This window comes from Halichoerus grypus, chromosome 12, assembly GCF_964656455.1.
Source record: "Halichoerus grypus chromosome 12, mHalGry1.hap1.1, whole genome shotgun sequence".
In the NCBI taxonomy this organism is placed as follows: domain Eukaryota; kingdom Metazoa; phylum Chordata; class Mammalia; order Carnivora; family Phocidae; genus Halichoerus; species Halichoerus grypus.
This window is the reverse complement of record NC_135723.1, coordinates 429,237-448,859: the sequence shown is the minus strand read 5'-3', so window position 1 is coordinate 448,859 and position 19,623 is coordinate 429,237. Positions and strand designations below refer to the sequence as shown.

At 58.2% G+C, this 19,623-nt stretch overlaps 1 protein-coding gene and 1 long non-coding RNA gene across 3 annotated transcripts in view; both read left to right on the top strand.

Annotated features, from left to right (window-relative positions):
* Positions 1–18,397, top strand: part of NUDCD3 (NudC domain containing 3) — a 58,366-nt gene extending 39,969 nt beyond the window's left edge. For both annotated transcript variants that reach the window (XM_036085264.2, XM_036085263.2), the window contains exons 4-6: positions 7,803–7,946; positions 14,645–14,833; positions 16,899–18,397. In XM_036085264.2, coding sequence (XP_035941157.2) covers positions 7,803–7,946; positions 14,645–14,833; positions 16,899–17,009 — 444 coding nt within the window. In that variant the 3' untranslated portion in view covers positions 17,010–18,397. The remainder of the gene's footprint in view (positions 1–7,802; positions 7,947–14,644; positions 14,834–16,898) is intronic.
* LOC118531308 (uncharacterized) lies at positions 7,955–12,674 on the top strand. The gene is made up of 2 exons (XR_004915113.2): positions 7,955–12,041; positions 12,377–12,674. It is a non-coding gene; the product is annotated as an uncharacterized LOC118531308 (long non-coding RNA).
* Positions 18,398–19,623: the final 1,226 nt, after the last annotated feature.

Below are 19,623 nucleotides of genomic sequence, written 5' to 3'. Positions count from 1 at the left end.
TAAAACAAATCTTTTTTTTTTTTTTTTTTTTAAGATTTTATTTATTGGGGCACCTGGGTGGCTCAGATGGTTGGGCGTCTGCCTTCGGCTTGTGCCATGATCCCAGGGTGCTGGGATCGAGCCCCGCGTTGGGCTCCTTGCCCGGCCCGGAGCCTCCTTTTCCCTCTCCCTCTGCCTCTCCCCCTGCTCATGCTCTCTCTCTCTCTCTGTCTCAAATGAATAAAATCTTAAAAAAAAAAAGGTTTTATTTATGTGAGAGAGAGAGCACAAGTGGGGTGAGGGGCAGAGAGAGAAGCAGGCTCCCCACTGAACAGGGAGCCCGATGCAGGACTCGATCCCAGGACCCCAGGATCTTGACCTGAGCCAAAGGCAGACGCTTCACCGACTGAGCCACCCAGGTGCCCCATAAGTAAATATTTAAAAAATAATAGGTCTATTCAAGTCCTTTAACTTTTTAAGCATTGGATTGTCTTTTTATTGTTGAATTGTAAGAGTTCTTTTTAAGTGTAAATACTATACCCTTGTCAGATAATTTGCAGGTATTTTCTCCTCCATGAGTTGTCTTTTTGCTTTATTTTTTTTTTTTAAGGATTTTATTTATTTATTAGAGAGCGCGCGTGTGCACGAGCTGGGAGCAGAGGCAGAGGGAGAAGCAGGCTCCCCACTTGAGCAGGGAGCCCAACACAGGGCTTGATCCCAGGACCCTGGGATCATGACCTGAGCCGAAGGCAGGTGCTTCACTGACTGAGCCACCCAGGTGCCCCTCTTTTTACTTTCTTAAGAGATGGTGTTATTTGAAGCACAAGAATCTTTAGTTTCGGTAAGGTCTAGAATTTATTCATTTATTTTTGGTTGTTTGTGCAGATCTAAGAAACCATTGCCTAATCCAAGGACACGGATAGTTACGTTTTTGTTCTCTTCTAAGAGTTTTATAGTTTTAGCTCTTACATACAGGTTTTTGATCCATTTTGAGTTAATTTTTGGATAAGGTATGAGGAAGTTGTCTAACTTCAGTCTTTTGCACGTGGATATCCATTTGTCATAGATGCATTTATTGAAAAGACTGTTCTTTCCCTCATTGAATTGCCTTGCCACCCTTGTTTAAAATCAACTGACTGTAAATTTATGGGTTTATTACTGAATTTTAAATTTTATTCCATTGATCTGTATGTTCATCCTTATGCCGGTACCACACTGTTTTGATTATTGTATCTTTGTAGTAAATTTTGAAATTTTTTGTTCTTTTTTTTCCTCCATGACTGCTTTCTTTTATGTTAAATAGAAATTTTCTAGTGTAGTATTTTATTTTTTATTTTTGTTATTTAAGATTTTTAAGATTTTTTTTTTTTTAGAGCGAGCGAGCGAGCATGGCAGGGAGGGGCAACGGGAGAGAGAGAATCTCAAGTAGAATCCCTGTGAGTGTGGAGCCCAAGTGGGGCTTGATCCCATGACCCTGCGGTCACGATGTGAGCTGACATCAAGAGTCGGGCACTTAACCGGTTGAGCCACCCAGGCACCCTGGGTAGTATTTCTTTTTTTCTTTTTTAAACTATATTTTTTGGGATATTGTCTTAGTGTTTTTTTCTGGGATTACAATCTATTTCAGATCAATACAACTTAATTTTAATGTGTATCCGGAATTGGCTTTTATATGATAACTTCTGTTCTCTGTTCCTTTGTGGTGCAGTTGTTTTAAATTAAATAGAGAAAGAGAGTTAACAGAGGTACACTCACACTGTCTTTTCTATTTATCTTCACCAGCACTCTCTGTTTCTTCACGTGGATTCAAGTAACTATCTAGTGTCCTTTCATTTCAGCCTGAAGAACTGTCTCTAGTTTCTTGCAGGGCTTGTGTAAGAAAAGATAGGCCTGTTAGGGATGAATTCTCTCAGGGTTTGTTGTTGTTGTTTGTGTGTTTGTTTGTTAAATCTGTGAATGTCCTAATTTTTCCTTCATCTGTGAAGGATAATGTTGCCTGGTGTAGAATTCTCTGTTGACGTGCTTTCCCTTCACCCTCTGAATATTCCGAACCACTGCATTCCAGCCTGCATGGTTTCTTTCTTTCTCTCTCTCCCTTTTTTTTAAGATTTTATTTATTAGAGCATGAGTGGGGAGCGGGGGTGGGGTGGGACACAGAGGCAGAGGGAGAAGCAGGCTCCCCACTGAGCAGGGAGCCCTGTGTGGAGCCTGATCCCAGGACCCTGAGATCATATGACCTGAGCCGAAGGCAGACACTTAACTGACTGAGCCCCCCAGGCAACCTAGCCTGCATGGTTTCTGATGACAAATCGGCTGTTACTCCTGTTGAGGAGCCCTCCTATGTGAGGAGTTGCTTTTCATCCGACTTTCAAGATTCTCTGTTGGCTTTTTTGATGCATCTAGGTTTTGATCTCTTTGAATTTATCCTACTTGGCGTTCATTAAGCTTCATGAATGTGTGTTTTCAGTCATTTTTTCCATATATTCTTTCTACCCTCTTTTTCTTTCCTCTCCATCTGTGGCTCCATTGTGCACGTTGTGGTGTGCTTAGTGGTGTCCCTCAGGTCTCTGAGGCTCTAATCATTCTTTCTTTCTTTTTTTTTTTTTTTAAAGGTTTTATTTATTTATTGACAGAGAAAGAGAGAGCACAAGTAGGCAGAGCGGCAGGGAGAGGGAGAAGCGGGCTCCCCGCTGAGCAGGGAGCCGGATGTGGGGCTCGATCCCAGGACCCCAGGATCATGACCTGAGCCAAAGGCAGCCACTTAACCGACTGAGCCACCCAGGCGCCCCTATTCATTCTTTCTGTTCCTCAGATGAAGTAATCTCATTTGTCCTGTCTTTATTATTTATTTATTTATTTTATTTATTTTATTTTTAAAGATTTTATTTATTTATCTGACAGAAAGTGATGCAGCAAGAGAGGAAACACAAGCAAGGGGAGTGGGAGAGGGAGGAGCAGGCTTCCCGCCGAGCAGGGAGCCTGATGCGGGACTCGATCCCAGGACCCCGGGACCATGACCTGAGCCGAAGGCAGACACTTAACGACTGAGCCACCCAGGCGCCCCATCATTTGTCCTATCTTTAGATTTTCTGATTCTTCTAGCTGCTGTGATTTGCTTTTGAGACCCTCTAGTAGATTTTCTGCTTCAGTTTTTTTCCCCAGTTACTTTTATTTATTTATTTTTTTTTTTTAAAGATTTTATTTATTTATTCATAAGAGACAGAGAGAGAGGAGAGGCAGAGGGAGAAGCAGGCTCCCCGCCGAGCGGAAAGCCCGATGCGGGCCTCGATCCCAGGACCCTGGGATCATGACCTGAGCCGAAGGCAGACGCTCAACCATCTGAGCCACCCAGGCACCCTCCCCAGTTACTTTTAAATTTCAGAATTTGTATTTGTTTTTTTAAAAAAAGTAATGTTTATCTGTTTATTGATATTCTTCATGAGATAGTATTCTCATACTTTGTTTTAGTTATTTACACATGGCTTTCTTTAGTTTTATGAGTATATTTACAATAGCTGACTTACAGACTTTTACTAAGCCCATGTCTAGACTTCCTTGGGGACAGGTTTTATTGTTTGTTTTTGTTCCATGTATATGGACTATCTTTTCTTGTTTTAGTGAGTCCTGTAATTTTTTGTTGAAAATTAGACATTTTAAATAACAATATGGCAGTTCTGGACCTCAGATTCTCCCTTTTTCTCATGGTTTATTGCTGTTGGTACTTGATGTAGTTGTTCTTGTTTGTTGGATGACTTTTCTGAGCTAATTTTCTAAAGTCTGTATTCTTTATTGTGTGTGGCCAGTGAAGTCTCTACTTGGTGAACTTAGTAATCAGCAAATGATTGGACAGACTTTCTTAAACACCTAGGACCATTGAATTTCTCTCCCAGGGAACTCCGTGTATGTATTAGGGCCTGCCTTTAACGCTTAGCCTAGCAGTTGAAAGTTCTGCCTTAGCCTCCACTTGCTCATGCAGAGTCTCAAAGTCGGCCAGTGGTGAGAGGTTAGGGCCTCACCGAAGGGTTTTTTCTAAGTCTGCACATAGCCTGCACATTCATGTGTCCAAAGTTTTCAAAATCTCCACGGACATTATATTCCGCAGCTTTTCCTTTTGTCTGCCTCAGCTGTTATCCCCTGTTTCAGTCAGCTGTGAAGTTAAAATACTCGCCTCTGATTGTTTTCAACAAACACTCCCTGGGGAAAAGGCTTCTCTGAGTCCATTTAAAAACAGCCTAACAGTTGGGGTCTTCTGGGGAACCATCCCAAGGTTAAGTGATCGGAGTTCTTGGGAATGAAGTTTTGGAGGAGCTCCAGCTCCTCTGTGCTCCCTCTGATGGCTGCCAGGCTGTACTGGGGATGTGGGTAACCAAGGGGCTAGAGAGTGAGAACGGGCCTAGGGTCAGCTAAAATGTCATAAAGCTTGTTTTTCTTGAATCAGTGCTCTCTGGGTTCCTGCAAACCTTTGATTAGTTTCCAAAGTTCAGAAAACGTACATATTGACAATTTTTGCCAATATTCTTGTTGCTTTTTTGAAAGAGAGCTTTTTTGGAGGTGTTACTCTATAATTTACACTTTTGGATCAGGAATTTCTTGTGTAGCTTTTTGTTTTCCTGGTGTTTCTTTTTAACTTGTAAAAAATAGTATCTTTTCATCATAATGTCCAAATCAGCCAGACGCACTAGTACAACGTATTGTGTAGAAATCGCTTTTCCTGAAGCCCTCTCACCTCTGATTCCAACCTGGACCAATTATGTTTCAGTTCTGCTGTATAGTTTCCATCCTGGAGCTTCCTTTCACTGTACTTCTAGATTAAATTCAGTGTTTCGGATCCCTTCTGGATCTTCCTCCCCACCCCCCCAGTTTTATTAAGGTATAATTGACATATGACACTCTGTTGGCTTCTGTGGTATAACATAAGGCTCTGAAATCTATATTGCACAGTGGTCACCAAGGTAGGATTAGTTACACTTGTCACCATACGTAGTTAAGGTTTTGTGTCTGTGTGTGATGAGTGTTGGAGTTCTGCTCTCTTAGCAGCTTCTTCATGCCCGGTGCCATGTTGTGAGCTGCGGTCACCGCGCTGTGCAGGCGGTCCAGGCCCCACTGACCTTCCTATTGGACGTTTGTTCCTTTGACCCCGTTCCCCCAGGATCTTCCTCTGGTTTGGTTTTTTTCCTCATTTTGCTGGGCTATAGCCTCAAGGAACTTTCTCAAGGTATGTTGTAAATAAGAGATTCTTGAATGTCTTAAAATGTAGTTATTTTAAACTTTCCCTTATTTCATGGTTCGGGTGTGTATGGAAATCTAACTTTAAAAAAAGTTCTCCCCTTAGAAAATTGAAGACATTGCTTCCCTGTCATCTTACATCCAGTGTTAACTGTTTCTAGAGATCTCTTCCGTTCAGGTTCTTTGTGAGTAAACTTTTATCCCTGGTCTTTGGAATTTTTAGGGCCTTATTTTGAGTTCTCGGTGTTACGAGTCCACGAGTTTGCGTGCGTTGTGTTTTCTCCTTCTGCACAGCCCTCGGTGGGGTTTTGTCCGAAGGCATGTTTTCCTCGACCCCGGAGCATTGTCTTGTTGCTCCATGGTTCCCGGCACGCCACCCCCACCGCCGGGATGGGTCTTGGTCTCTACCTTGATGTTTTTTGACTTTGTTTTCCAGTCTTTCTGTTGCAGATTCTATTTTAGCTTCTGTGTGTTTAATTCTAAGTGGTGTATGTGTGTGATTGTTCTATTTTCATATTTCATTTTGGTTCCATAGTCACACCTCTCACGCCTCTCTGAGGATATATACTGGAAATACTTTCGAATTTCCTTTTTTCCTACTTGCTCTGTAGTCTTTGTTTTTTCATGCTGTTGCTTTAAGGATGCCTTTCTTAATTCCTTAGTAGTTTTTTTAATTAAAAAAACGTATTTTCCCCATTCTTCTGCGTAGGGGATGGATGGTGTTGATGGTGTTCTCCATTACGTGGCTGAGGTCTGGTCGGAGCCGAGGGGCACAGGACGTGGGGCCGACCGCCCACACCGCCCCTCAGACTGCTGCACCCTGTCTCTGGAGCACTGCCCCCGTCGGTCTGTACCACAACGGGGTCCTGTCCCCTCCGGTGGGGCTTCCTCAGCTGTCCCAGGGCCGACTGAGCGGCTCTGCTCCTGTCCTCCCTGCCTGCTGACTGCCAGCCGGGAGCCCAGTGCACAGACAAGACCACTCACTCGTCCCTGCTCCGTGCTGTCTGTCCCCACACTCTTCTCCTTTGTCTCCACATTTCCTCCTCCTCCTCCTTCCTCCCTTGCATTGTCTGGGGTTTTTCTCTTTGTGCTTTGTTCCTGTCGTTTCTGTGGGTCACAGAGGCTGGGACACGATCACCCTTCCCAGAGTGACATCTCAGACTGGAAGCATCTCCTATCTGGGTCCCCTTCGGTGCTTTGGCTCATCCCCTGTTGTGCAGGCCTCGCAGTGTGAGAAGCTTGCCCAAATTTGGAAATTATCGTGTTATGTAAAGTTGGCTGGGAGGATTTTATTAAAGTGAGCTTGCTCCTGGGGCGCCTCCACCACACATCCAAGTTCATGGTCAGGACCATCGTCTGGGAGTGTGCCACGCTGCTGCTGACTTGGCCGTTGGATGCCGAGTAAACCCGGGTCGTGCCCGTGTCTTTGCAGAGCTGGCCGAGTGAACAGGACACCCCCAGAGGTTGGGTGTGGGCTGTGGGTCACTCTGCTCTGGAGCAGCACCTTTGTCCCCTTTTCCCTGCTTCCCCCGCTTCCCCCACTCCCGGCACGGTTCAGGAATTCTTCCTCTCTTGCCCGAGAGCCGCCTGATGGTGGGAACTGTGGAACAGCACCCCTTCCACTGTCCATCTTTTACTCGAGGGTTCTTACAGTACACTTAGGTTACAGGAGCCAAGCTCGAATATTCTGTGACTGAGAATTTCTGTTCGATGCTTTCTGAGTGTTTCATGAGCACTTACCAAGCCATGTGGGAGGGTCGTCTCCAAACAAAAGCGGATGGAACCCCACCCTCAGGCCTGAGTCCTCCCCTCCAGTGTCTTTTCATTTAATGCACGCATCATGCAGATGCTGTCATAAAAAGATTTTGCAGTTCAGACACACGTTTTAGAGTTCAAAAAGAATTGAAATGGAATAAAAACAGGAGTTCTGTGTGGTTCCCTTTTCCGGTTACTGATCTGATGAACCTCCAGGGGTTCACGAGCTTTGGATGCTTCAGGCCAGGGTCCCAGCAGGTGTCCCAGTGTGGTTGTGGAGGCAGCTGTGGGGGAGAGGGGAGAGACTGTCCAGGACAAGTGTCCCCAAGGAGAGAATGGTGGGCTGAGAGGCTGGGTTTCTCGAGAACAGGGGAGCCGGCCTCACTGTCCCCGGGGAAGGCACAGCGGCTTGCGGACGGAGGCAGAGTGGGCGTGCGGGGGCTCGGCCCTCCTGGGCGTCCTCCAGAGCTGTGCTGCTGACGAGGCCCGACAGCGAGATGGGGGTGGGAGCACAACCCCACCTGCACCGGCCATGCTTGCCTTCCACCGTGGCTATCGGTCTCCCCTGATGGAGAAGGGATTTCTGTGGAAAACCAGTAGTTTTCCCTGCGTCATCATTACGCACGTTGAAACGGGACTTCCAGTACGTTTACTTGGAGACGGCGGTGCGTGGGCTGCTTCCAGTGTCACTGGGTCGGTAGGATTCTCTTCGTCCAGAGTGCCTGTGGACCCCCAGGATGGCCTTGCATCTTGCTCTCCCGTGGTCTGCGGCCGGGTCCTGCTTGGGAGCGTGCTAGGCACCACCTTCCAGCACAGAGTGACTCCCTTCTGCTCGGTTCCAGGTCTCGGTGGCCCTGAGCAGCGGCTCCATCCGGGTGGCTGTGCTGGAGGAGGATGGGGAGCACGTCCTCATGGAAGGGAAGTTCACCCACAAGGTCAACACCGAGAGCTCTCTCTGGAGCCTGGAGCCTGGCAAGTGCGTCCTGGTGAGTGTGGGCGTTGGTGCTCGAGCTCCGGGAGGGGGTGGGGGTCACACCCGCTGTGGGGCTTATCCTCGGGCTGTGGGGGTATGGATTCCTGCTGTCTGGGGCACAGCTCAGGGGGCACCTCTGCTGGCCTCGGCCCCTTGGGGTCCCGCCATTTGGTTCTCTGAAGCAGAGCCTGAACTCATGGTCCCCCGTCCTTGTGCCCACATGGTGACCACACGCGGAGGCCGCACGCGGTGACCACAGAGGAGCTCCTGCAGGGTCATCCCCAGAGCCTGGCTGTGCTTGCCGGTGACCTGGCTACAGCTGAGGCAGAACCAAATAAGTGACAGATTGGAAGGCAGGTTGAATTTCACGGATGTCCTACTGGAGGATGCAGAGTTAACAGATTCAAACAGACCGGCTTGTTTGACAAAGGGGATCTCAGCTGGCTGTGCCCCTTGGGGCTGCAGAAGCCAAGCCAGGTGCTCTGGTGCTCCCGTTCCTGGCGTCCTCAGTGGCTCCTCCCCCCTCCTCGGGGCCTCGCACCCGGTCTGGCAGGGGGTGCCCAACCAGGGTCTGGTGAGAGGGTGCGGGCAACAGGAACAGACCAGGTCTGTGGACAGAACCTCCTGATTTTACACAGGCCCATTCTTCGCGTGTGCCCGGAAGGAAGGAGGGAAGGAAACATGTTTGTTCCAGTTTCATGTTCGCAGGATGGGCACCAGTGGGCCAGCCTGTGTGCGCTGACCGGAGGGCTTGGCGCGAGAGGGGTCTGTCGTGCGGGGCTGCTGGGGCGCACTCACGGGGCCCTCTGTGTGATGGGGACACCAGGTCGTGGGGCACAGGCCAAGCCCACCCAGCTCTTGTTCTCAACCTTGCTTGGCACCTCCCTGCCCTTCTGAGGTTCTGCTCCTCTCCGTGGGATTGTGACAGTTGTCATCCTGGGGCTCAGCCCCTCTGCCCATCACGCCGTGCCTCCCTGTCCCCCACGCCCCGGCCCCATTGCAGAACGCCTTCCCGGTCACGGCCTCACTGGTGCTTCTCGGGGCTGCGGGAGGTAAAGTCAGGGTCTCCTCACCACCTCCACCCCCAGCCTCCCAGCGGCTCATCCTGTGCCGGTGGGGCTGTGAGACCCGAGACCCAGGGTGCCCGCTGCCTGCGGACAGCGTGGGGGGGGCCCCGAGCAGCGCCCCAGCGGGAGTCCCAGCCGGGAAGCACGCGTTCTGCCTGACGCCCCCGCCAGGACGTGTGCGCCCGCGTCCCTGCGCGGACGGGCCGGCCGAGGGCTCGCTGGTGCTCTGCGGCCTCCCAGCCGCTGCCCTGGCGTCCGTCAGGGTTATCGCCCGCGTACTTTCCGTGTCCGCTGTGGAAACGCGCCTCTGCTGATCCCTGAGCTCGTCCCGGGGCTTTGGTTGGGAGCCGTGACTGACGTCCTCACGGCCACGTTGCCTTTCGGTGCGTTCGTGTGCGAGTGCTCGAACCCGGCTGTGGCTCGCGGCAGACCGTTAAACCTTGTCATCGGGGCCCCTTTAACTCTCCAGAAGCTCGTCCACGGGACGTGACTCGCCCGAGGTGGAGCCCCACGTGCCTCTCGGCCTCCCAGCTGCGGGGCGCCCTGGAGGGGCGGGGGGAGCGCGGGCGCCCGTGGGAGGCCTTCCTGCCGTCCGCCCACGCCGTGCCCGCTGCCGTTGACTTCCCTAGTTTGCCTTTGCCACGCGCCTGCCGCTCGGCGAGTTCGGCTGTGCAGAGCCGGCCACGGCGGGGGTGCGCTTGGCGCTGCCCGTGACCGTGGTTTCTGGGAGTTTCCCCCGCTGAGCCCCTGCCAGCCGGGTCCGTGTGGGAGCCCTCGGGTCCGCGGGTGCTGGGCGAGTACTGCCCGCGGTGCTCGGGCTGGCTTGACCGTCAGCAGCCGGGGCTGCGTGGGGAAGGCCCTCGCACGTCCTCCCCCGAGCTTGCCCGTTGGCACAGCCGGCGTGCCCTGCCCATGGGGTGTGGGGCTTCCCCCCGCCTCCCCTCCCGACCACGGGCCGTGTTCTGGACGTCGCGGTTCATGTGACGTTTGGCGTCATGTATCTGAGATGATACCGCGGCCAAGCGAGCGCGTTGCCGTGATGCATGAAGACCCTTGTCGCCTTTGCTGCTGGGGGCACGCGCCACGTCCCTCGGGCCTCCGCTCCGCTCGGCACTGCCTGGCTCGGGTAGTCCCATCGGCTGCACGGGAACTGCATTCCTGACCCTTAGGATGAGGCTGAGAGCCTTGGCTGGTCCAGCCCCAGACATCCGTAGGTTGCTGACGGGTCAGGGCCAGGCCCTGCGCTGGGCACCAGGGCGACTGAAAAACATGGTTGAGGGCGCCTGTCCGGAGGGCTGCAGAGGCCTGGAAAGGGCTCCAGTGTCCTCGCCAGAGCCTGGAACCTGCGAATGGGACCTTCCGAGAGAACAAGAGGGAGGTTGGAGACGGAGGAGGACACACAGGCGGAAGGAGTGATGTGAAGACAGGCAGACGCTGGGGAGACACAGCCACAGCCCGTCCCCGGAGACCTCCGGAGGCAGCCCAGCCTTGCAGCCCCTGTCGGACTTCCGGCCTCCAGACGGAGAGCATCAAGGCCCTTGGCTGCCCCGGGGCACCAGCACAGGCCCCGAGGGGCGAGACTGCTGTGAGGGCCTCATGGACCACGAGGGGCGACCCCAGGGCTGCCCGTCACCTCCCCAGAGTCCTTGGTCTGTGCCTGACCTCCCAGCGGGCGACGTCACTGGCTTCCCAGCCCCCGTCGTCCCCTGAGGGCGTGCACATCAGACAAGCTGCAGGCGTTCGGAGCGGGCAGGGGTGGCAGCTAAAACCGGATGACAGCTCTTACCTCCCTCCCTCCCACACTCGAGAGTGTAAAACGAGGCTCCTTGCCTCTCAGGCAGGCTCCTTTCTCGGCTGAGAGACGGGGAGTCAGCGCTTCCCCCGAGCCGTGCTGTCCCAGAGGCGCACCAGCGCCCTGTCCTTGTCCCACTACCCCCCCCCCCCAGCGTGGTGCTGACGGCCCCCTCTGCCGGGGCGGGGTGTTCCCGGGCCGGCCCCTGCCCCGCTTAGCGCTCCCCCGAGCGTGTGCGTGCGTGCGGGCTGTGCCCCCGCACCCTCTCCTGGAGTTCAGTTCTCAGCAGGGGAGCTGCGGCTCACCCCGTAGTCCTCGGCCGTCTGCCAGGGGACACTGTCCTGCGCCCTGTGTGTGTGCGGCCGCCGGCACGGGCTTGCCGACCCAAACTCACCGTGGCTGGCCTGCCCGCGCGCCGTCCTCTGTTCCTCTCCGTGTCCTGACGAGGATGTGCGTTTCCCGCGGGGTCACAGCGCATCCTCCGTCCCAGCTGCGGGCTCAGGAACCTCAGCGTTCTGGAAAGTGCTGGAAGCCAGTCCGTGGAACGGCCTTCCGCGCTCTCGTCTCCCAGGACCCTGGGCGTTTGTCGGGACGGTCAGCACCGTGGCGCCGTCCCCAGGCAGTCCCCGAGTCCCAGCAGGGAGGAGCTGTGGCTCCGGGGGGCGGGCGGCAGGAAGGTGCCGGGCACGACCAGCGGCCTGTGCTCCCAGGGGATGCAGGGTCGTCCCTCCGTCCTGGGGCGAGGTGAGCGCAGAGGCGAGCGCAGACAGCGTTCCCCCCCGGCACAGCCACGCCCCGGCCCTGTTCCGTCCGGCCCACACAGTGCTCTGATCTGTGAGCTTAAAAAGCTCGTTGACGGCACGAAACACCGGGCGCTTGCCCGTCGTCCTGCTGTGCCTGGCTAGCTCCGGGGTCGGTGGTTGGATGCGGACCCACGTCCTTCCGGAGGGGCCTGCAGGGAGCAGGTCCCGCCGTCTGCCCTCGTGGCCAGCACCGTCCACGGCTCTCACGGTGTCCGCCTGGTCCCCACTGTCTGGAGGGCCGCTGTCCTCGTCAGGCACGAGGCCGCCCTGCTTGGACGCTGTTCTGCCAGGCAGGGGGGAGGGGGAGGCAGGGCTGCTGAGTCATTGCACAGGTTGTGGGGGTGCTGAGCTCCTTCACCAGGGTTGGAAGTTTCTGTGAGGACGCTTCGGGAAACTGATTTGAGATCTGGGACCAGGTCGATGTGAGGGTCCTGGAGGGAGGCCAGGTAAGGGGGGGGGGCGAGTTAGCGAGGATACTCTCAACACCTGCGTGATGAGGGATGGGAGTGAGCGGGAGCCACCGAGATGCCGGGCACCCGAGAGTGGTGCTGACAGTGGTTAAATGGCTCCACCGTGGGGGAGGAGGCCCCTGCCGCCATTGTGGGGAAACGGGCTCAGGGAGGAAGCCGGTGGATGTGGCGGAGTGACACCCTGGACGGGGCATGGCGTCACTTGAGCAGTATGCTCTTGGGGGCGCCTTCCTGAGCTTAATCAGGAGGAAACACAAGACGAACCTCAAATGAAGAATGGTCTTTAAATACGAGGCCATGGAATGTTCCAGATGAGCGGGGACAGGACAGCTAAGGTGCATTTGGGACCCCAGCCTGGATCCTGTGCAGGAGGGAAAGTTCTGCTAAAGAAAAGAGCATCCCTGTCCCCAGGAAGGAGGCACCCATTGAGATATCGGGGTGGTTCCGGGCAAGATCGTGGAACGGACTGTGAGTTATGCGTGTCGTCAAATGCATGTGCCGTGACGGAGCGGGGGTAGCCTGTCGGTGGGGGAGCCCAGGACAAACACACACGGGTATGTTTGAAATTATTCCAAATAAAATGTTCAGAAAAACACGATGGTAAACGAGCACACGGAAGGGTGGCAACGTCTTTGGTCACGGAACCACGAACCAGAGCAACGTGCCACTTCCCACCTGGGCGGCGTGGACGTGCCATGGGGACAGCACGCTGAGTGCAAGAAGCGGGGGCTCAGAAGGACACCGAGTGTGCGCAGTGTGGGGCCGGGAAGCATAACGACACGGTGGGGAGGGGCTGGTGGTGGGCACGGGGCTCCTTTGGGGTGAGGACGGTGCTCTGAACTGGATAGCGGTGGTGGTTGCCGAACACTGAGTGGGCTAAACGCACTGAATTGTTCACTGTAGAATGATCGACTGTGTTATATGAGTTTTCTCTCAAAACACAAGTGTTTCTTATTTATTTTTTTTTTAGAGATTTTATTTATTTATTTGACAGAGACACAGCGAGAGAGGGAACACAAACAGGGGGAGTGGGAGAGGGAGAAGCAGGCTTCCCGCTGAGCAGGGAGCCCGATGTGGGGCTCGATCCCAGGACCCCGGGATCATGACCTGAGCCGAAGGCAGACACTTAACCGACTAAGCCACCCAGGCGCCCTTCAAAATAGTGTTTTTAAAAGTGATGCTCGGCTCATCTTGATTTTGGGTTTGCAAAGGGCTCATGTGGGTAGCAAGGCCCGGTAGCTCCTTGTGTGCAGGGTCAGCCCGTCCTGCCCAGAAGCCCTGTGTGTGGTTGGCGGTTCACGTGGAGGGGCGGGCGGCGAGCGCCTGGTGCTGCAGGCCTGACCCCTGCTGTGCCCTCTGCGGAGGGGCGCTGATGGGCCCCGAGTGGCTCTGCCCTTGGCCCTGCGGTCTGCTGACTCCCGGGTGTGTGCAGAGCTCCCGGCAGGGGTGATGACGGAGGGCCTGCAGGTGGGAAGGGCCTGAGGGTCTCTCCCCAGAGGCAGAGCGGCCTCTAAGGGCCTCGGAGCGCCCTCCGGGAACAGCGGGGCTAGTGAGACCGGGAACGCCCTCCCCCCGGAAGGTGTTGGCTGTGTTGGCACACAGATCTGCGTCTCGGCGGAGGTGGGCCGTGCTCTCGGTATGGGGTCCCAGAGGGCCAGGTCAGGTCCCCGCACACAAACTGGGGAGCAAAGTCCGTGAGGAGCGGCTGACTGGAGCATCTGGAAACCAGATCCACCCCAAACGTCAACCATGGCGTTGGCAGGGAGAAGTCCTTCATCTCCGAGCCCGCGGTCTCGGTCCCCCCCCCCCCCCCCCCGTCTTCACGCCCCACGCCCGCCGGGGTAGTCGGCAGCGGGGAGGCTTATTTCTGTCCTGCAGACATGCCATGCTGTCACCCAGACACCCTCTCACCGTGCGGCCTGCCCCGTATCCCACACCCCGAGTCCTTCTCCGGGACTGGGCCGGAGCCCTGCTGTGGTGGCCAGGTCCGGACCCCCGGTGGGGGGCTCAGGCACATGGTGTCCTCACAGACGTCACTGGTGGGGGCCAGTTCCGGGTCTGTGGAGTCACGATTGTGCTCTGGCCAGGAACCCTCTGCTCGGGGTGCTGCTCTGAGTGAGAGCTGCTCCGGCTGCAGGCCTGTCCTGTCTGCCCTGCCTCCCAGCCTTCGGGGTGTGACTGGGGCTTTCGTGCCTTTGGAGACTAAGTGGACAGTGTGAGGGACCGTGCACCGCCCACCAGTCCGTTCTCGGCCTCTGAGGAGCTCGGCCACCAGCCCACAGGGAGGCATGCCGTCTGGGCCCCCCTCCCCCGTGCGCTACCCTGACTTGGGGGGCGTGCTGGAGGCAAGGGAGGTCCTCGGGGGTGTGCTGGGCACTGGGGGGGGCGGGCAGAAGCCTGTGGACAGAGGCTCCTCTCCCCGGCGGTGCAGGGAGGCTGGGGCGGGGGCCAGGCTGGGGTCCTGGCCGCTGAGCGGGTGCGGGGCACTCACACACGCAGGTCCTCGGCCTCCAAGAGAACCTGGGCGGGGGGGACGAGGGCCGCCCCCACACGGAGCGCTGTCTGCCCGTGTGTCCCAGGTGAGCCTGAACAAGGTGGGCGAGTACTGGTGGAGCGCCGTCCTGGAGGGCGAGGAGCACATCGACATCGACAAGATCAACAAGGAGCGCTCCATGGCCACGGTGGACGAGGAGGAGCACGCAGTGCTGGACAGGCTCACCTTCGACTACCACCAGAAGCTGCAGGGCAAGCCGCAGAGCCACGAGCTGGTGAGGAGGCGTGCGGGGCGGGGGCGGTGGGGGGCGCTGCGGGCAGGGGGAGTCCTCGCAGGTGGCTCTGGCCCTCCAGGGTGGGGCACTGGTTCTGCCCGTTCAGAGCCCAGGTGGCAGGACTGTGATGTGCAGCTGGTCCACACAGACGTGGGACCTCGCACATGATCCGGGCTCTCCGGGGCTGTGTGTGGGCGGGGGGGGGGGAACAGTGCCCAGACGGCCCCTCCCCGAGCCCCCGGGGACCCTCGGCAGAGTTGTGGGGAGCCAGGCCCAGCCCTGCTGCAGGGCCCATGGGAAGAAAATCCTTCCGAGTCACCTGGGAACGTCAGAGGCCAGAGAAGTCCGGGTGGCCAGCGTGGAGGGGACACTAGGGGTCCGCACGAGCAGAGGTCCGCACCGCGCGGCACGTGCTGGGGGCAGGAACGCGGATTCGCCAGGCGTGTTCATTCTTCCTTGTGCTCAGTGCTCCCAAGAATGTCTGTTGAGGGCAGGAAGGGCCGGTTTTATCAGGTTAATTTTGGTTCCCGGGTGTGGTGGGCACCGGCCGAGTCAAGTCTCGCAGAGGAGGGGGTCTTCTCTGTTCCACGTGTGTCGACACGGGAATCCCCCCGATGCCATTCGGGGTTCCGAGGCGTCCTCACTGGTCCTCCCTCCTGCCGCCCTCTCCTAAGGCCCCACGCAGACGGCCTTGCTCCTGCGAGGGTCACTCAGGGAGCGCTGACCACCCGCCGGTCGGGCAGGGCTGGCTGGGTCATGAGAGGAGCATCGGGTGCTGGTGCCGGCTCGTGGTCAAGGTGGCTCGGGCAGCAGGGCTGGGGCCTGAGTCCCGAGTGGGTCCCAGCCTCTGTTCTCCTGCCCCGAGTCTCTGAACCTCCCTCGGTCGGGCTCCCTGACCACCTGGGCCTACAGGGCCCGGGGGGGCCGAGGTGGCCTGTCTCCGGCTGGCACAGCCGAGCTCGCAGATGGGGGCCTCGCCTTCATGGGCGTTGGGTGGCAGCCGCGGTCCGCTACAGGACAGCTGCCTGTGGCCACCAGAAGAAAGTGTGAGCTTGGGCCCCGCGGAGGGGCTCGAGCGCCGCCGCCTGGAAGCGGCCGGGAACCCAGGCCCTCGTGGGGAGCAGGAGACCCTCGCCGACGGGCCCGGGGACGGACAGCCGATGGGGACGTATCCGAAGAAGAGCTTTAAAGATGCTGCTAACAGACGGGCCTCTGTGCCTTGAGTCGGGAGGGACTCCGGAAGGACTTGCCACGTGCCGGGGGGCAGCGTGCGGCCCTGGGGGACGTGAGTGCTGGGCCGAGCGGCGCTTTCCGGGCGCTTTGAGCAGACATGCAGGAGCCGGGGCTGGGTGTGCCTCTCGCCCGGGTGACCTGCGCTTGAATGCGCGGCGCCAGCACTGCTGTCCAGGACTCCTCTGCGCTCGGCGGGGCTTTGGGGAGGACCGTCCTCACACGGCTGTGAGGGAAGCGCCGTGTGGGGAGCGGGTTCGGACCACGAGAGCATGAGGCAGGAGGGCTGTGCCGGGAGCTGGTGGTGAGGAAGCCAGATCTGGGGAAGCTCAGAGGTGCCGAGGTCACACGGCCGTGGAGGCTCGAACTGGAGGGAAGCAGGTCCCCGGGAGGAGGAAATGTGGGGCCAGGGGGTCAGCAGGACCGGCTGGTGGCTCCCGAGGAGGCAGGGCCCGTGTGGGGAGCAGGAGTTGACGGCCCTGGACGGCCCCGGTACACAGTCCTCACCAGCGGTCAGGGCTCGCATGGGGCTCCTGTCCAGAGAGTGGCCGGCGGGGAGGGGGCTTGGAACGGGCGGCAGGAGTCGGAGAGGAGGGGTGGGTGCGGCGTGTGTTGGGCGGGGCTGGTTTCTAGGCCCTGCGCGGTCGTGCACCGCAGGTCGGCAGTGATCCGTTAACCCGGCCCGTGTCCGCCGTGCTCGCGGCTGCACCGCTGGGCTTAACGCCAGGGGAGAGGGGCCGCGGGCAGGAGGGACAGCGGGTCCTCGTGCGGAGGAGGCAGAGTGAGCCCTGCTCTGGGCCCTGCGTTAATCTCTGTGTCTGTTTTCTGTTTGTAGAAAGTCCATGAGATGCTGAAGAAGGGGTGGGATGCTGAAGGCTCCCCCTTCCGAGGCCAGCGATTCGACCCGGCCATGTTCAACATCTCCCCGGGGGCTGTGCAGTTTTAATGCCCGGAGGAAAGGAAGTGCCCGCTGGCCGGGAGCGGGGTGTTGGCCATGCCCCCGGCTCCCTCCTGCCAGGGACTCGGCGGGTTTGCCCTTGCCATCCTTTCCTTCAAGGGTGAACCCGCGGCACCCGGTCCTCCATCTCCAGACTGCGGGGAGCAGTGCGGGGCGAGCGGGACGCCGGCCACCCGCTCTCCTCTTGCTGCCGTGCACACGCTCTGCTTGCTTTCCTTGTGCTGGGGGCGGGGAGTGGGTGCTGGGCCAGCTGCTGATGTGCGGGGGGGCGGGGGGAGCCCTAGCCTTGACCTCTCCCTGCCCCACGTGTGCGTGTGGTGTCGCTTGGCGTTTGTGCGCGTCTGCCACCTGCTCATCCCCGTCAAGGAGCAGCAGAAAGCGGGGTCCTGGTCGCCGCTTCTGGATGTGGGGACACAGTCCCCAGTGGCCACGGGCGCAGCAGGAACTGCCTCGACGTCTTCTCGTGGGACCCGGTTCTTGTCAAAAGAGCTGACCGGGTGCCCCCAGGAGACCAGAGCGCGGCGGCCCTGCCCCTGCCCCGTCGGCCGTCGGACGGCAGGTCTCCCGGGACCTCCCCTCATGGCTCTGTCCTCGGGGCGGACAAGGACTCCTTTCTGGGTGATGGTCCCTCTGGAAACTGCCCCCTTCGCCTGAGTAGGTGGGAGGGGGCTCGTCAGTCGTGTGGGGGCAGGTTTGTGGCTCGTGGAGGCCTGAATACCCAGTCCCTGGGAAGCATCGGGTGGCTCTGCTGCCATCGAGGGAGGTGCAGACGCCAGGTGGCTGGTGGGAGCATCGCCGGGGGGGGGGCGCGGAGCCCTGTCCCCTGTAGTTGGCACTGAGGCTGGTCGTGGAGCTGCTGAGACCCGTCCTCGGGGGCCCCCGGGATGTGCACGCCTGCCCCACGTCAGCAGCGTCTCGTGTGAGAACTGTTCTCGATGGTCTCGGGCCCCTGGGCCACGCCGTGAGGGTCTTCTGGTGTGACGAGGGGGGCTGTGCACCCGCACCCAGCCACTTGGGAGACCGGGGAGCCGTGGACTCTGTGGTCCCTTGTCTTCCTCTGCCCGACGTTATCTTCAGTGTTGTGTTTCTGCCCCGCCCCGCCGGTCGTGATGGTGGCTCACCGGCGTCTGGGAGTGGCGGGCCGGGGCCGCTGCGCCGGTCCACGCGGCTGATGGCGGGCTGTCCTCACGGGCGTCCTCCGCCCCTCGCTGCCGGCCTGGGCCCTGGAGCCCGTGCAGCCTGCGTGTTTTCTCTCTCTAGACGCGGCCGCCGCAGATTGGCCACTGAGCTCCGTCAGCCGAGGTCCGCGGAGAGCAGGGTGCCCGCCTGCGAAGTCCCTCTCCAGTGTCGGTTTGCAATAAATCTGTATTTAAGCACTTTGGCGTCCGTGTGTGTCATCAGCTGCCGAGACTGTTGTGTGTGTGCGCGCGTGTGCATGGGGACATTTCCGGAACTCCAGCCACGAGGCCCCTGGCTCTCACACAGAGCAAACCCCAGAGGGGGGATTCCTGTGTCTTTCGAACTCTGCTCGTCTCAACCTGTGGTTTTCAGAAGATCAGAGCTTTTGATCAAGAAGAACGGATTGTGGCCGCAGAGCCCACGTGGGTTTCCAGCAGGTCCTGGAAACCCAAGGTGAGCACAGGATCCCGAAGCTTCCGCCAGAGGACCCCCCACGCCCCATGTAGTGGCGCCGGCCCCGCGGTGCTGGGCTCACGCATCTGCCTGCACCCTCCCGGGCACAGTGGGTCCGCCGCGCCCCCGTCCCCGGGGACCGTGCTCAGTGGGCAGGACCTGGGGGTGCTTCCTGAGTGAACGGAGGATGCGTGGCGGTGTTAGCACGCACACGTCTGGGACCAGAACCAGCCTGCCAGGGACGAGAGGCCCCATCTTTAACAGTTTGTCCTGAAGCGTGTGGGAGGTTAACAGTCTCCGTGTTCTGTAGGGAAATGCGGCAGGGAGGCGGCTGCCGCCCTGCAGACATGTGTGCCCGGGCCTGCCCACCTGGGGACAGACCCAAGGCCACCCGACCGGGGTCTGCTCCACAGGCGGGGGGGGACGCTCATGTGGATGTGGTCGGGCACCAACATCCTGTCACTTCAGGCTCTGCTGGGTGGGGACCCAGGCGTCTGCTCGAGCCTGGTGGTGGTCTCAGTCGCTGTGATTCTTCACGACTGGCCTGGCTTCCGAGGTCCGCTTGTGTGCCGGGCCTCAGAGCTGGGCGCCGCCTCGGCTCTTCTGCTGTGGATGGCAACAGCCCTTGCCCGTCGGTGACCCTGAGGGGTTGGGCTGCTGCCGCCTGCCTGGGCGGTGTCAGGGGACAGGACCGGGTTCGGGGACCCTGTAGCCGGCGCTGGGAGAGTCTGGACCCCCCCATGACCTGGGACGGTCACGCCCCGGCCGTGGACAGCCTGCCCAGCAGCTTGGCGTGGTTGTCCTGGGTAAGGGGTGTCCTGCGGCCTGGCCCGAGACCGTGTTCCCTGGGGAAGGAAACCAGGCTAGGCCTGCATTCTCTGTCCTGCCGCTTCCCGCGCTTTCTGCCAGGGTTGGATGGACCTTTGGGGACGTTCTGACCCAAACACTGTGTGCGGGCCGCAGAGGAAGT